The 16,721-nt window shown below is 45.0% G+C and overlaps 1 protein-coding gene and 1 long non-coding RNA gene across 2 annotated transcripts in view; both read left to right on the plus strand.

Annotated features, from left to right (window-relative positions):
* The window catches only part of LOC118942829 (leucine-rich repeat-containing G-protein coupled receptor 5A-like), a 184,363-nt gene extending 173,785 nt beyond the window's left edge, over window positions 1–10,578 (plus strand). Inside the window, exons 16-18 of the mRNA XM_036956607.1 lie at window positions 6,939–7,075; window positions 7,262–7,336; window positions 8,055–10,578. Coding sequence (XP_036812502.1) covers window positions 6,939–7,075; window positions 7,262–7,336; window positions 8,055–9,136 — 1,294 coding nt within the window. The 3' untranslated portion in view covers window positions 9,137–10,578. The remainder of the gene's footprint in view (window positions 1–6,938; window positions 7,076–7,261; window positions 7,337–8,054) is intronic.
* A 2,527-nt stretch (window positions 10,579–13,105) lies between these two features.
* On the plus strand, window positions 13,106–15,078 carry LOC110490688. The gene is made up of 2 exons (XR_005038454.1): window positions 13,106–14,259; window positions 14,356–15,078. It is a non-coding gene; the product is annotated as an uncharacterized LOC110490688 (long non-coding RNA).
* The last annotated feature ends 1,643 nt before the right edge of the window (window positions 15,079–16,721 follow it).

The raw sequence follows: 16,721 nt of genomic DNA on the forward strand, positions 1-16,721 counted from the left end.
GTTGAAGGACTAACCAATAAAACATGATTTACCCAGGCCATAGTTACAGTTGAAGGACCAACCAATAAAACATGATTTACCCAGGCCATAGTTACAGTTGAAGGACTAACCAATAAAACATGATTTACCCAGGCCACTTGAAGGATCAACCAATAAAACATGATTTACCCAGGCCACTTGAAGGATCAACCAATAAAACATGATTTACCCAGGCCATAGTTACAGTTGAAGGATCAACCAATAAAACATGATTTACCCAGGCCACTTGAAGGATCAACCAATAAAACATGATTTACCCAGGCCACTTGAAGGACCAACCAATAAAACATGATTTACCCAGGCCATAGTTACAGCCTCCTTAGCTAGTCAACATTTACATCCCTTCCTCTAGGAACTCCTAGACTTACATATTTGTATGATGTCATACATCACTGCCATTTCAAATCTGGATGAACAGTTGGTGATTTATTTCTGTTAAGTTGCGTGTCAGTTGGTACTTAAATAACAGTTGAGCGTGGTGGTAGCATTGTGTTTAGTCTCTTCTGTCTGTCTGTAGAGTGATGGAGCTGCCCTATGCCTTACGTGTTGTGTTGACTGACTCTTTCTCTATCTCTCTCTATTGTTCTCTATCTCTCTCTACTGTTCTCTCTCTCTACTGTTCTCTCTCTCTACTGTTCTCTATCTCTCTCTACTGTTCTCTCTCTCTCTCTCTCTACTGTTCTCTATCTCTCTCTACTGTTCTCTCTCTCTCTCTCTCTCTACTGTTCTCTCTCTCTCTCTACTCTTCTCTCTCTCTCTCTCTCTACTGTTCTCTCTCTCTCTCTCTACTGTTCTCTCTCTATATCTCTACTGTTCTCTCTCTCTCTCTACTGTTCTCTCTCTCTCTCTCTCTCTACTGTTCTCTCTCTCTCTACTATTCTCTCTCTCTCTCTCTCTCTCTCTCTACTGTTCTCTCTCTCTCTCTCTCTACTCTTCTCTCTCTCTCTCTCTACTGTTCTCTCTCTATATCTCTACTGTTCTCTCTCTCTCTCTACTGTTCTCTATCTATATCTCTACTGTTCTCTCTCTCTCTCTCTCTCTCTCTCTCTCTCTCTCTCTCTCTCTGTGGTCTGGGGAAATGCATCATCAAGTGAAGTTAGGAGGCTGCAGAATGCAGAGAACAAATCAGCAAGGATTGTTTTAAGGTGGAGATATGGTTCTTCTGTTGCAGTCATGCGCAGTGTTCTTGGTTGGTCATCAATCGACAAGATAATTGAAAAAAACATGCCTATTTTATTTCATTATATACATCATTTAAAACGGCCAAGTTCTATTCACAACGGTATTCAGTTAATAAGAGACAGACATTCAGTAAATACTAGGAATAGATTGGTTAAGAGACAGACATTCAGTAAATACTAGGAATAGATTGGTTAAGAGACAGACATTCAGTAAATACTAGGAATAGATTGGTTAAGAGACAGACATTCAGTAAATACTAGGAATAGATTGGTTAAGAGACAGACATTCAGTAAATACTAGGAATAGATTGTCCTCCATCTATGCGTTATCCAGACAGAAAAGAGAAATAGGCAAAAGGACATTTCGATTTAGAGCAATAAAGAAATGGAATAAATGAACTGAGCAAACCAGAAACTTTTCAATATATACACTTAAACATTATTTTAAAACGATTTAAATATAACACATAGAAATGTTGTGGGACTATAGTAGATGAAGAATCAATATTTTTTAGATTGAGTATTTATTGGGTTATTATGTTAGTATATTATGTACGTCTGTAATAGTGTGTTATATGTGTTCCTATTATGAATTGTATTTTAATGATTTTAATGTTTAAGGACTTTTGGATGATTTGTCCAAATGAAGACTATAAGAATCAAATCAAATCTCTCTCTCTCCTGTTCTCTCTCTCTCCTTTTCTCTCTCCTTTCCCCTCCTTCAACGATCTCTCTCCTGTTCTCTCTCTCCTTTTCTCTCTCCTTTCCTCTCCTTGCACGATCTCTCTCCTGTTCTCTCTCTCCTTTCCTCTCTCCTTTCCTCTCCTTCAACGATCTCTCTCCTGTTCTCTCTCTCTCCTTTTCTCTCTCCTTTCCTCTCCTTGCACGATCTCTCTCCTGTTCTCTCTCTCCTTTCCTCTCTCCTTTCCTCTCCTTCAACGATCTCTCTCCTGTTCTCTCTCTCTCCTTTTCTCTCTCCTTTCCTCTCCTTGCACGATCTCTCTCCTGTTCTCTCTCTCCTTTCCTCTCTCCTTTCCCCTCCTTCAACGATCTCTCTCCTGTTCTCTCTCTCCTTTTCTCTCTCCTTTCCTCTCCTTGCACGATCTCTCTCCTGTTCTCTCTCTCCTTTCCTCTCTCCTTTCCTCTCCTTCAACGATCTCTCTCCTGTTCTCTCTCTCTCCTTTTCTCTCTCCTTTCCTCTCCTTGCACGATCTCTCTCCTGTTCTCTCTCTCCTTTCCTCTCTCCTTTCCCCTCCTTCAACGATCTCTCTCCTGTTCTCTCTCTCCTTTCCTCTCTCCTTTCCTCTCCTTGCACGATCTCTCTCCTGTTCTCTCTCTCCTTTCTTCTCTTCTTTCCCCTCCTTCAACGATCTCTCTCCTGTTCTCTCTCTCCTTTTCTCTCTCCTTTTCTCTCTCTCTCTCTCTCTCTCCTGTTCTCTCTCTCCTTTCCTCTCTCCTTTCCTCTCCTTGCACGATCTCTCTCCTGTTCTCTCTCTCCTTTCCTCTCTTCTTTCCCCTCCTTCAACGATCTCTCTCCTGTTCTCTCTCTCCTTTTCTCTCTCCTTTTCTCTCTCTCTCTCTCTCTCTCCTTCTCTCTCTTCTTTCCCCTCCTTCAACGATCTCTCTCCTGTTCTCTCTCTCCTTTTCTCTCTCCTTTTCTCTCTCTCTCTCTCTCTCTCCTTCTCTCTCTTCTTTCCCCTCCTTCAACGATCTCTCTCCTGTTCTCTCTCTCCTTTTCTCTCTCCTTTTCTCTCTCTCTCTCTCTCTCTCCTTTCCTCTCTCCTTTCCCCTCCTTGCACGATCTCTCTCCTGTTCTCTCTCTCTCTTTCTCCTTTCCTCTCTCCTTTCCCCTCCTTGCACGATCTCTCTCCTGTTCTCTCTCTCTCTCTCTCCTTTCCTCTCTCCTTTCCTCTCCTTCAACGATCTCTCTCCTGTTCTCTCTCTCTCTCTCTCCTTTCCTCTCTCCTTTCCTCTCCTTCAACGATCTCTCTCCTGTTCTCTCTCTTTTTCTTTCAGTTTCAATTTAAGGGCTTTATCGGCATGGTAAACGTATGTTAACATTGCCAAGGCAAGTGAAGTAGACAATAAACAAAAGTGAAATAAACTATTAAAAATTAACAGTAAACATTACACTCACAAGTTCAGAAAGAACAAATACTTTTAAAGTGTCATATTATGGCTTTATTACAGTGTTGTAATGATGTGAAAATAATTTAAGTACAAAAGGGAAAATAAATAAATGTAATATGGGTTTTTACAATGGTGTGTGTTCTTCACTGGTTGCCCTTTTCTCGTGGCAACAGGCCACAAATCTTGCTGCTGTGATGTCACACTGTGGTATTTCACCCAGTAGATATGGGAGTTTATCAAAATTGGGTTTGTTTTCAAATTCTTTGTGGATCTGTGTAATCTGAGGGAAATATGTCTCTCTAATATGGTCATATATTGGGCAGGAGGTTAAGAAGTGCAGCTCAGTTTCCACTTCATTTTGTGGGCAGTGTGCACATAGCCTGTCTTCTCTTGAGAGCCATGTCTGCCTATGGCGGCCTTTCTCAATAGCAAGGCTATGCTCACTGAGTCTGTACATACTCAAAGCTTTCCTTAATTTTGGGTCAGTCACAGTGGTCAGGTATTCTGCCGCTGTGTACTCTCTGTGTAGGGCCAAATAGCATTCTAGTTTGCTCTGTTTTTTTGTTAATTCTTTCCAATGTTAATTATCATTTAGTTTTCTCATGATTTGGTTGGGTCTAATTGTGCTGTTGTCCTGGGGCTCTGTAGGGTGTGTTTGTGTTTGTGAACAGAGCCCCAGGACCAGCTTGCTTAGAGGACTCTTCTCCAGGTTCATCTCTCTGTAGGTGATGGCTTTGTTATGGAAGGTTTGGGAATCGTTTCCTTTTAGGTGGTTGTAGAATTTAACGGCTCTTTTCTGGATTTTGATAATTAGTGGGTATCGGCCTAATTCTGCTCTGCATGCATTATTTGATGTTCTACGTTGTACACGGAGGATATTTTTGCAGAAATCTGCATGCAGACTCTCAATTTGGTGTTTGTCCCATTTTGTGAATTATTGGTTGGTGAGCGGACCCCAGACCTCACAACCATAAAGGGCAATGGGCTCTATGACTGATTCAAGTATTTTTAGCCAAATCCTAATTGGTATGTCGAAATGTATGTTCCTTTTGATGGCATAGAATGCCCTTCTTGCCTTGTCTCTCAGATCGTTCACAGCTTTGTGGAAGTTACCTGTGGCGCTGATGTTTAGGCCAAGGTATATATAGTGTTGTATGCTTTAGGGCAACAGTGTCTAGATGGCATTTGTATTCTTGGTCCTGGCGACTGGACCTTTTTTTGGAACAACATTATTTTGGTCTTACTGAGATTTACTGTCAGGGCCCAGGTCTGGCAGAATCTGTGCAGAAGATCTAGGTGCTGCTGTAGGCCCTCCTTGGTTGGGGACAGAAGCACCAGATCATCAGCAAACAGTAGACATTTGAATTCAGATTCTGGTAGGGTGAGGCCGGGTGCTGCAGACTTTTCTAGTGCCCTCGCCAATTTGTTGATATATACAGTGCCTTGCGAAAGTATTCGGCCACCTTGAACTTTGCGACCGTTTGCCACATTTCAGGCTTCAAACATAAAGATATAAAACTGTATTTTTTGTGAAGAATCAACAACAAGTGGGACACAATCATGAAGTGGAACGACATTTATTGGATATTTCAAACTTTTTTAACAAATCAAAAACTGAAAAATTGGGCGTGCAAAATTATTCAGCCCCTTTACTTTCAGTGCAGCAAACTCTCTCCAGAAGTTCAGTGAGGATCTCTGAATGATCCAATGTTGACCTAAATGACTAATGATGATAAATACAATACCCAGCGTGCGACAGAGCTGCAGGAGTTGTGACCCGTTTTTGTTGGTTATGTTGGTTATGTAGTTGTGCCTAGGGGGGCATATGTGGGAGGGAATGCTGTCACCTACAGGCAGGTGTTTGTCCCCCTGTGTGCTGAGGGTGCCAGGTTCTTGTCAGGTTCTGGCATTTAGGTCGCCACAGACTAGTACATGTCCCTGAGCCTGGAAATTGTTGATCTCCCCCTCTAGGATGAAGAAGCTGTCATCGTTAAAGTATGGGATACAATTGGGGGGATATAGGTAGCACACATGAGGACATTTTTCTCTGTTGAGATCATTTCCTTTTGAATTTCAAAACAGATGTAAAATGTTCCTGTTTTGACCAATTTAATAGAGTGAGTTAGGTCTGCTCTATACCAAATTAGCATTCCCCCTGTCTCTTCCTCATTTCACACCTGGTAGTTTGGTGGCTGTGACCACCAGCTCTCTGTAACCTAGAGGGCAACCATTGGGTCCGGCTCCTTTATACCATGTTTCTTGTAGGATGACTCTCTCTCTCTCTCAATTCAAGGGGCTCTATTGGCATGGGAAACATGTGTTAACAGTGAGTTTTAATGACTCCAACCTAAGTGTGTGTAAACTTCTGACTTCAACTGTTTCTCTCTCTCTCTCTCTAACTCAATTCAATTTCAATTCAAGGGGGCTTTATTGTCATGGGAAACATGTGTTAACGTTGCCAAAGCAAGTGAATAGGATAATATACAAAAGTGAAATAAACAATAAAAATTAACAGTAAACATTACACATACAGAAGTTTCAAAACAATAAAGACATTACAAATGTCATATTACGTATATATACAGTGTTGTAACAATGTACAAATGGTTAAAGTACACAAGGGAAAATAAATAAACATAAATATGGGTTGTATTTACAATGGTGTGTGTTCTTCACTGGTTGCCCTTTTCTCGTGGCAACAGGTCACAAATCTTGCTGCTGTGATGGCACACTGTGGTATTTCACCCAGTAGATATGGGAGTTTATCAAAATTGGGTTTGTTTTCGAATACTTTGTGGATCTGAGGGAAATATGTCTCTCTAATATGGTCAAACATTAGGCAGGAGGTTAGGAAGTGCAGCTCAGTTTCCACCTCAATTTGTGGGCAGTGTGCACATAGCCTGTCTTCTCTTGAGAGCCATGTCTGCCTACGGCGGCCTTTCTCAATAGCAAGGCTATGCTCACTGAGTCTGTACATAGTCAAAGCTTTCCTTAATTTTGGGTCAGTCACAGTGGTCAGGTATTCTGCCACTGTGTACTCTCAGTTTAGGGCCAAATAGCATTCTAGTTTGCTCTGTTTTTTTGTTAATTCTTTCCAATGTGTCAAGTAATTATCATTTAGTTTTCTCATGCTTTGGTTGGGTCTAATTGTGCTGCTGTCCTGGGGCTCTGTGGGGTCTGTTTGTGAACAGAGCCCCAGGACCTGCTTGCTTAGGGGACTCTTCTCCAGGTTCATCTCTCTGTAGGTGATGGCTTTGCTATGGAAGGTTTGGGAATCACTTCCTTTTAGGTGGTTGTAGAATTTAATGGCTCTTTTCTGGATTTTGATAATTAGTGGGTATCGGCCTAATTCTGCTCTGCATGCATTATTTGGTGTTCTACGTTGTACACGGAGGATATTTTTGCAGAATTCTGCGTGCAGAGTCTCAATTTGGTGTTTGTCCCATTTTGTGAAATCTTGTTTGTTGAGCGGACCCCAGACCTCACAACCATAAAGGGCAATGGGCTCTATAACTGATTAGAGTATTTTTAGCCTAATCCTAATTGGCATGTTGTATGTCTGGTATGTCTCTCTCTCTCTCTGTGTAGGGTGATGGAGCTGCCCTATGCCTTCCAGTGTTGTGCCTTCGTCTCCTGTGAGAAACACTCCTCTCCCTGGGACAGAGACAATAACCACAACGGGAAGGACGACTTCGGGAGGAGGGAGGGCATCTTGTCTAACCAAGGTGTGTTCTCAAACAACCCCAGATAGTACACTGCCCCATTAAAAGGGAATGGGGATACCACTTCAGATCCGTATTGTAAGGATACATGGTGTGTCGCTAATATGCCTCCTGACAGAAACAGTGACTCATTTTCAGTTCCTATGAAACGTCTTGATAACCTGGATATAATCTTTCATTTGATTTAAGACCACGAGGACTTTCTGTTGGACTTTGATGATGAGCCCAAATCCCATCACACTGTCCAGTGTTCCCCTTCACCTGGTAATGCAACCCATCCCCCTTACATGGTTCATACATTGATTGATTGAATGATTTATTGATTGACTGGTTGAATGATTTATTGATTGACTGGTTGATTGATTTATTGATTGACCGGTTGAATGATTTATTGATTGACTAGTTGAATGATTTATTGATTGACTGGTTGAATGATTTATTGATTGACTAGTTGAATGATTTATTGATTGACTGGTTGAATGATTTATTGATTGACTGGTTGAATGATTTATTGATTGACTAGTTGAATGATTTATTGATTGACTGGTTGAATGATTTATTGATTGACTGGTTGAATGATTTATTGATTGACTGGTTGAATGATTTATTGATTGACTGGTTGAATGATTTATTGATTGACTGGTTGAATGATTTATTGATTGACTGGTTGATTGATTGACTGGTTGACTGATTGAATGATTTATTGATTGACTGGTTGATTGATTGACTGGTTGATTGATTGACTGGTTGATTGATTGACTGGTTGACTGATTTAATGATTGATTGATTGACTGGTTGATTGATTGACTGGTTGACTGGTTTATTGATTGACTGGTTGATTGATTGACTGATTGGTTGAGTGACTGGTTGATTGATTGACTGGTTGATTGATTGACTGGTTGATTGATTGACTGGTTGAATGATTTATTGATTGACTGGTTGATTGAGTGACTGGTTGATTGATTGATCTGTCCCTCCCCAGGTCCGTTCCGTCCTTGCCACCACCTGTTTGGCAGCTGGTTGATCCGTGTTGGTGTGTGGGTCATTGCTACTCTCTCCCTGGTCTGCAACACACTGGTGATGGTCTCCATCTTTCTCTCCCCGTCCTTCCTGTCCGCTGTGAAGCTGCTGATTGGCCTGCTGGCTCTGGTAAACAGTCTGATGGGGCTGTGGTCTGCCACGCTGGCCACCGTCGATGCCTTGACCTTCGGCAGCTTCGGCCGCTACGGGGCGCGTTGGGAGAGCAGCACGGGCTGCAAGCTGACCGGCTTCGTCTCCATCTTCGCTTCTGAAACCAGTATCTTCTTACTGACTGTGGCCGCCCTGGAGAGGGGGCTGTCGATACGGAGAGGCAAGGCCGCCGAGGGGAAGACTTCGACGGGCACGCTGAGGCTGGTGGCCGCCTTGTGTTTCCTTCTGGGCCTGGCTATCACCCTGCTCCCCCTGCTGGGGGACTACGGAGTCTCCTCCATCTGTCTCCCCATGCCCTACGAAGAGCCCTCCTCTCTGGGCTTCATGGTGGCTCTAGTCCTGGTCAACTCCCTATGTTATCTCATCATGACCGTCACATACGCCCGCCTCTACTGCAGCCTGGAGAAAGGAGAGCCGGACAACCTGTGGGACTGCTCCATGATCCGTCACGTGGCCTGGCTGCTGTTCACCAACTGTCTCCTCTACTTCCCTGTAGCCTTCCTCTCCTTCTCCTCCCTGCTGAAACTGCCCTCGGTAGGGCCTGAGGTGGTGAAGTCAGTGCTTCTGGTGGTGGTTCCTCTCCCAGCCTGCCTCAACCCTCTACTCTACGTCCTCTTCAACCCTCACTTCAGAGAGGACCTGGGCCTGCTCCACAGAAGGACTCGCGGCGCCCTGCACCTCAGCAGACCCCGCCGACTCAGCCTCGTCTCGCTCAACTCGGAGGACGCCGAGAAACAGTCATGTGACTCCACGCAGGCCCTGGTCACCTTCGGGGTGTCGGAGGAGGAGGAGGAGGAGGAGTCTAGGGGGGCGGGGCAGCAACCCAGTGCCGAGGCACACCACCCTCCGGTTGCCTTCATCCCCTGTCGCTAGGCAGACTAGCGTTCAGGCTTCACTGTTTTTACTCCCAGGGCTGCAGGGCTCTGGGTTCTACCCCCAGTACCCCATGCCCTAGATCAACCCCCTACACACAGACACAGACTGTGTTAGAGCAGTACATGTAGCCAGAGAGGAAGGATGAAGAAACAAGGCCACTGCTACATGGACAGGAACAGGACACAAAATGGCCGCCATGGCTCTCCTCTGAATCAAAACTCTAATATAGAGCTAGATAGACTCCCATTGTCCTGGTATTCATGTCTCTGTATCTGTCTGAATCAGAACTCTGATATAGAGCTAGATAGACTCCCATTGTCCTGGTATTCATGTCTCTGTATCTGTCTGAATCAGAACTCTGATATAGAGCTAGATAGACTCCCATTGTCCTGGTGTTCATGTCTCTCTATCTGAATCAGAACTCTGATATAGAGCTAGATAGACTCCCATTGTCCTGGTATTCATGTCTCTCTATCTGAATCAGAACTCTGATATAGAGCTAGATAGACTCCCATTGTCCTGGTATTCATGTCTCTCTATCTATCTGTCTGAATCAGAACTCTAATATAGAGCTAGATAGACTCCCATTGTCCTGGTATTCATGTCTCTCTATCTGTCTGAATCAGAACTCTGACATAGAGCTAGATAGACTCCCGTTGTCCTGGTATTCATGTCTCTCTGTCTGTCTGAATCAGAACTCTGATATAGAGCTAGATAGACTCCCATTGTCCTGGTATTCATGTATCTCTGTCTGTCTGTACAGTACCAGCTATGTGTAAACCCCAGCCTGGCAGCTTGATGCCGGACAGAAGCACAACTGATTATGTTATGAACACAGTCATGAACAGTTTTCGATCATCATATGTACACCAACACAGTGGCCATGCTCTCTTTTAATGAAGGTACTTGACTCTATAATATGTAGGCCCGGACGACCAGGATGAGGAGGAGGAGGAGGAGGAAGAGGAAATTCCACACTGCATCTCTATGCTTTCAGTTTTTATTTCCGTTAGATCCCCAAGATAAAACACATCATTTGAGTTTAAACATCCTCTCTGACAGTTATATAATTACAAGCAGAGTTTTGTGAGAACTATTCGTAAGGTGTGTGTGTGTGTGTGTGTGTGTGTGTGTGTGTGTGTGTGTGTGTGTGTGTGTGTGTGTGTGTGTGTGTGTGTGTGTGTGTGTGTGTGTGTGTGTGTGTGTGTGTGTGTGTGTGTGTGTGTGCGTGCGTGCGTGCGTGCGTGCGTGCGTGTTGGGTCTTGTCATCTATCGATACTTGGTGTTAAAAGTGTGGTGACCTTGTGAGATTACACCAGCTAAGACTGCCATGTCACAACATTCTCCTTCAGCAACAACGGCACCAATTACAGTGTGTGTGTGTGTGTGTGTGTGTGTGTGTGTGTGTGTGTGTGTGTGTGTGTGTGTGCGTGCGTGCGTGCGTGCGTGTGTGCGTGCGTGTGTGTGTGTGCGCCCGTGCGTGCCTGTGTGTGTGTGCGTGCGTGCGTGCGTGTGTGCGTGCGTGCCTGTGTGTGTGTGTGTGTGTGTGTGCGTGCGTGCGTGCGTGTGTGTGTGTGTGCGTGCGTGCGTGTGTGCGTGCGTGCGTGCGTGCGTGTGTGCGTGCGTGCGTGCGTGCGTGTGTGTGTGTGTGTGTGTGTGTGTGTGAGGTTACACTTACGTGCCTGTTCATTTGTATTATACTGTGACAATCTGTTTTCCTTGTGTAGAATATGCCAGTTTGTTTTAAGGTAAGGTTTGGTGTGTATTCATATTTGACCCGACTATTTAGTTGTTAAAGTTTTCCCCCTATTTAGTGAGTTGTTGCTTTTAGACTGTTTTATCGATGCACCGGTACCGTTTAGAGTGATGACAACACAGTATATTACATCTTTAGTTGTGTTTACCATTTAACTACGTCAATCACCAGCATGCATGATTCTCCTCCATTACCTAGTGACTAGAGCACATACCTGGGGGAGGAGGGGAGAGGAGAGGAGAGGAGAGGAGAGGAGAGAAAGAGAGGGAGAGCGAGAGGAGAGAAAGAGAGGGGAGAGGAGTTGAGAGGAGAGGAGAGAAAGAAAGGGAGAGGAGAGAAAGAGAGAGGAGAGCGAGAGGAGAGAAAAAGAGAGGAGAGAAAGAGAGGAAGAGCGAGAGGAAAGAGAGGGGAGAGGAGTTGGAGTTGAGAGGAGAGAAAGAGAGGGAGAGGAGATGAGGGGAGAGAGAGGAGGGGGAGAAAGAGAGGGAGAGGAGAGAAAGAGAGAGGAGAGGAGATGAGGGGAGAGAGGAGAGGAGAGAAAGAGAGGGAGAGGAGAGAAAGAGAGGGAGAGGAGAGAAAGAGAGGGAGAGGAGAGAAAGAGAGAGGAGAGGAGATGAGGGGAGAGAGGAGAGGAGATGAGAGAAGAGAAGAGAAAGAGAGGGAGAGGAGAGAAAGAGAGGGAGAGGAGATGAGAGGAGAGAAGAGAAAGAGAGGGAGAGGAGAGAAAGAGAGGGAGAGGAGATGAGGAGAGGAGAGGAGGGAAGAGAAAGCGAGGGAGAGGGAGAGAGGAAGATTCTTATTCATGTGTTTTAGAGGTCAGAATGAAAACCTGTGGTAATGATGTGTATTGCTCCCCCACTGCGCTGGGGCAGGACAGAGACGTCTTGTGTTCTGCCTCTTTGTTCTTTGGCCAGGCATAGCGGCAGCATAGCAGCAGCAGGGTGTTAACCTGGATAGAGGTATCAAGTGGCCAAGTCACCGCCTTCCAGGACTGAACCCTTTCCAAGGAGCTGGATCGCTCGTGAAATGAAATATCACCGGGACGAGGGTCAGGTCAGAGCGGCCCGCGTTCTAGTTCACCCCTTTCCTCCGTTCCTCGTTCTGTTGTCTTCTTCTACTTACTTCCTCTTGCTTTTTGGTAGACGCAACCGACTACTAATGCCAAACATCAGTGGCCTCTCCAGACAAATACTTGGATCTGAGATTAGGTTTAAAAGCCCTCTGAGGCGATTCCTGAGGTATCTTCAGAGCTCAGCTCCGGGTTGTCGACCTCTCTTTTCCTCATCCCGTCTTTCTTCTTCTCTCCAGGAGAATGACCTCATGTCTGGTGCACCGTCCAGCTCTTTTTCCTCTCTTCATCCTCTCTCCCTCTCTTCATCCTCTCTCTCTCTCTTCATCCCCTCTCCCTCTCCTCATCCTCTCTCCCTCTCTTCATCCTCTCTCCCTCTCTTCATCCTCTCTCCCTCTCTTCATCCTCTCTCCCTCTCTTCATCCTCTCTCCCTCTCTTCATCCCCTCTCCCTCTCCTCATCCTCTCTCCCTCTCTTCATCCTCTCTCCCTCTCTTCATCCTCTCTCTCTCTCTTCATCCTCTCTCTCTCTCTTCATCCTCTCTCTCTCTCTTCATCCTCTCTCTCTCTCTTCATCCTCTCTCCCTCTCTTCATCCTCTCTCCCTCTCTTCATCCTCTCTCTCTCTCTTCATCCTCTCTCCCTCTCTTCATCCTCTCTGTCTCTTCATCCTCTCTCCCTCTCTTCATCCCCTCTCCCTCTCCTCATCCTCTCTCCCTCTCTTCATCCTCTCTCCCTCTCTTCATCCTCTCTCCCTCTCTTCATCCTCTCTTCATCCTCTCTCCCTCTCTTCATCCTCTCTCCCTCTCTTCATCCTCTCTTCATCCTCTCTCTCTCTCTTCATCCTCTCTCTCTCTCTTCATCCTCTCTCCCTCTCTTCATCCTCTCTCCCTCTCTTCATCCTCTCTCTCTCTCTTCATCCTCTCTCCCTCTCTTCATCCCCTCTCCCTCTCCTCATCCTCTCTCCCTCTCTTCATCCTCTCTCTCTCTCCTCATCCTCTCTCTCTCTCTTCATCCTCTCTCCCTCTCTTCATCCTCTCTCCCTCTCTTCATCCTCTCTCCCTCTCTTCATCCTCTCTTCATCCTCTCTCCCTCTCCTCATCCTCTCTCCCTCTCCTCATCCTATCTCCCTCTCTTCATCCTCTCTCCCCCTCTTCATCCTCTCTCCCTCTCTTCATCCTCTCTCTCTCTCTTCATCCTCTCTCCCTCTCTTCATCCTCTCTGTCTCTTCATCCTCTCTCCCTCTCCTCCTCTCCTCCCTTGCTGGTCACAGGTCATATCTACCTTTACCTCAGAGCTCTCCAGCACTTAGAACTAGGACAATTAGGGACTTCAATGCTGGTTCAGTGTAGCAACCTCGTGAAACAACTCCAAAGTCTTGGCATGGCCCCTCCTTTGTCCTTGTGTGGATGAATTAAGGAGTGAGATGTCATTACTTATAAAGCGAATTGCTCTTGGAAACCTAAAAATGTAATCAACTGTCTTTGCCATTCCTGAAAACTCTGCTGCTCGTGGTCTGTCAAAAACCTTGCTGTCTGTGAGTTAGTTTTCTGCCTCTCTGCTTTAGGCTGTCTGTCTGTGAGTTAGTTTTCTGTCTCTCTCTCTCTCTCTCTATCTCTCTCTCTCTCTCTCCCTTTCTCTCTCTCTCTCTCTCTCTCTCTCTCTCTCTCAACAAAACACAAACTCGCTGTAATGAACCTGCCTGTGGCCATTCCTCCATGTGACATGCTGAAGATAGAGAGCAGAGAAGGAGAGACATCCTTGTCTCAGGGTCTTTCCTAGGTGTGTGACATGGTTAAAAAAGAGAGGTGGATAGGCTGAATCTGGGTCGTGTTCATTAGGGCACACCGTAGCAAAACTTCTTTTTTTTAATTTTTTTTACTTTCTTGCAACAGAGGTGGATGGGCTGAATCTGGGTCGTGTTCATTTGGCCACAAAGTAGCCAAATGTTTCTGTTACAAACTACCAGATACTGGGGTAGCTGTATGAGTCCACTGTCAAATGTGACACATCCTCTTTCTTTTCTTCTTCTTGTTTTTTTCTCTCTCTCCATCGTTACCCAGATTCAGAATTTGGAGGCAAAAGCTATTTTTTTTTATTATCTTGAGCTCTTAAAATACCAGAATTGTATAAAAAAAATATATATAGATGAGTATTTATACCAAAAGTATATTATGTAAAGGAAAGGGTCCCCTGAGGAGGAGGTCTGATGGAGGCCTGGCGCATGCTCTGCAGATTGTAGGTAGTAGGCCTAGCTAGCCAGGTTGAGCTAGCCTAGCGTTCCGTTGGCTAGCCAGGTTTAGCTAGCCAGGTTTAGCTAGCCTAGCGTCCCGTTGGCTAGCCAAGTTTAGCTAGCCTAGGTTTACTAGCCTAGCGTCCCGTTGGCTAGCCAGGTTTAGCTAGCCAGGTTTAGCTAGCCTAGCGTCCCGTTGGCTAGCCAAGTTTAGCTAGCCTAGGTTTACTAGCCTAGCGTCCCGTTGGCTAGCCAGGTTTAGCTAGCCTAGCGTCCCGTTGGCTAGCCAGGTTTAGCTAGCCTAGCGTCCCGTTGGCTAGCCTAGCGTCCCGTTGGCTAGCCAGGTTTAGCTAGCCTAGCGTTCCGTTGGCTAGCCAGCTTTAGCTAGCCTAGCGTCCCGTTGGCTAGCCAGGTTTAACTAGCCTAGCGTTCCGTTGGCTAGTCAGCTTTAGCTAGCCTAGCGTCCCGTTGGCTAGCCAGGTTTAGCTAGCCTAGCGTTCCGTTGGCTAGCCAGGTTTAGCTAGCCTAGCGTTCCATTGGCTAGCCAGGTTTAGCTAGCCTAGCGTCCCGTTGGCTAGCCAGGTTTAGCTAGCCTAGCGTCCCGTTGGCTGGACAGGTTTAGCTAGCCTAGCGTCCCGTTGGCTAGCCAGGTTTAGCTAGATAGCTAGCCTAGCGTTCCGTTGGCTAGCCAGCTTTAGCTAGCCTAGCGTCCCGTTGGCTAGCCAGGTTGGCCAGCCAGGTTGGCTAGCCAGGTTGGCTAGCCAAGTTGGCTAGAGGCTGTGTGTACATTACATTCATAGGGCCAGTGAATAGAATGCATATTTTGTTTTTATATCAGAGTGTTAAATCCGTGTAATATGTAATAAACAACTTTACCAAATGAGCGTAATCTGTGAGTGGTGTTTGTTATTCCTAAAAAGGAGGTTGGTGGTGGTACGATTTAGAGGTAATAAACGTTGTGTGGAACAGAACAGAAAAAACAAAAAAACACTTTGTGAACTTTTTCGTAAGCATGTCAAGATCCACAAGGAAATATGACTTTATAACTTTGTGATTTATTAAAATAATGGATCTGAACACAATCATGTCCTCATTCCATCAGCGCCGGGGTGGGGGGGTGGAGGGTTGGTGGAGTGGGACACCAGGCATGTGGAGACAAAAAATAAAGTTATTTCAGGCTCTGCGTCAATCATGACTCATGTATCCTTCTATTATCCTTGTTGTCATATGGTGGTGTAATTAAACGAACTTAACGTTGTATATCTGAGAAATAAAGCATGTTTGATGTTATTTTATATGCAATCGCACAACAGGATTTATTGTTCATAAAATCCTGCTGATTGTCCATGTAAAGGACACAGTAAACTCATGCTGATTGCCCATGTAAAGGGCACAGTAAACTCATACTGATTGCCCATGTAAAGGGCACAGTAAACTCATACTGATTGCCCATGTAAAGGGCACAGTAAACTCATACTGATTCCCCATGTAAAGGGTACAGTAAACTCATACTGATTGCCCATGTAACGGACATGACTGTATCTATGTGTGATTATATAGCCACATTTGTAAGTCATGAGTTATGATAACGAATGCAGGAAGTCAGGAAGTGATGAATAGCAGAGTAATGTATGACTGAAGGTTCTGTGTCTACAACAACCAAACAAGTTAATGATCAAACCGAGACTCAAGGCCGCATTGAGACGATGTAAGCATTACAACCTACAGTTGAAGTCGGAGGTTTACATACACCTGAGCCAAATACATTTAAACTCAGTTTTTCACAATTCCTGACATTTAATCCTTGTAAAAAAAAATCCCTGTTTTAGGTCAGTTAGGATTACCACTTTATTAAATGTCAGAATAATAGTAGAGAGAATTATTTATTTCAGCTTTTATTTCTTTCATCACATTCCCAGTGGGTCAGAAGTTTACATACACTCAATTAGTATTTGGTAGCATTGCCTTTAAATTGTTTAACTTGGGACAAACGTTTCGGGTAGCCTTCCACAAGCTTCCCACAATAAACTGGGTGAATTTTGGCCCATTCCTCCTGACAGAGCTGGTGTAACTGAGTCAGGTTTGTAGGCCACCTTGCTCGCACACGATTTTTCAGTTCTGCCCACAAATGTTCTATAGGATTGAGGTCAGAGCTTTGTGATTGCGACTAAAATACCTTGACTTTGTTGTCCTTAAGCCATTTTGCCACAACTTTGGAAGTATGCTTGGGGTCATTGTCCATTTGGAAGACCCATTTGCGACCAAGCTTTAACTTCCTGACTGATGTCTTGAGATGTTGCTTCAATATGTATATATATATAATTTTCTTTCCTCACGATGCAATCTATTTTGTGAAGTGCACCAGGTCCTCCTGCAGCAAAGCACCCCCACAACATGATGCTGCCACCCCCGTGCTTCACGGTTGGGATGGTGTTCTTCGGCTTGTAAGCCTCCCCCTTTTTCCTCATAACATAACGATGGTCATTATGGCCAAACAGTTCTATTTTTGTTCCATCAGACCAGAGG

The sequence above is a fragment of the Oncorhynchus mykiss genome, chromosome 21, assembly GCF_013265735.2.
Source record: "Oncorhynchus mykiss isolate Arlee chromosome 21, USDA_OmykA_1.1, whole genome shotgun sequence".
Classification (NCBI taxonomy): domain Eukaryota; kingdom Metazoa; phylum Chordata; class Actinopteri; order Salmoniformes; family Salmonidae; genus Oncorhynchus; species Oncorhynchus mykiss.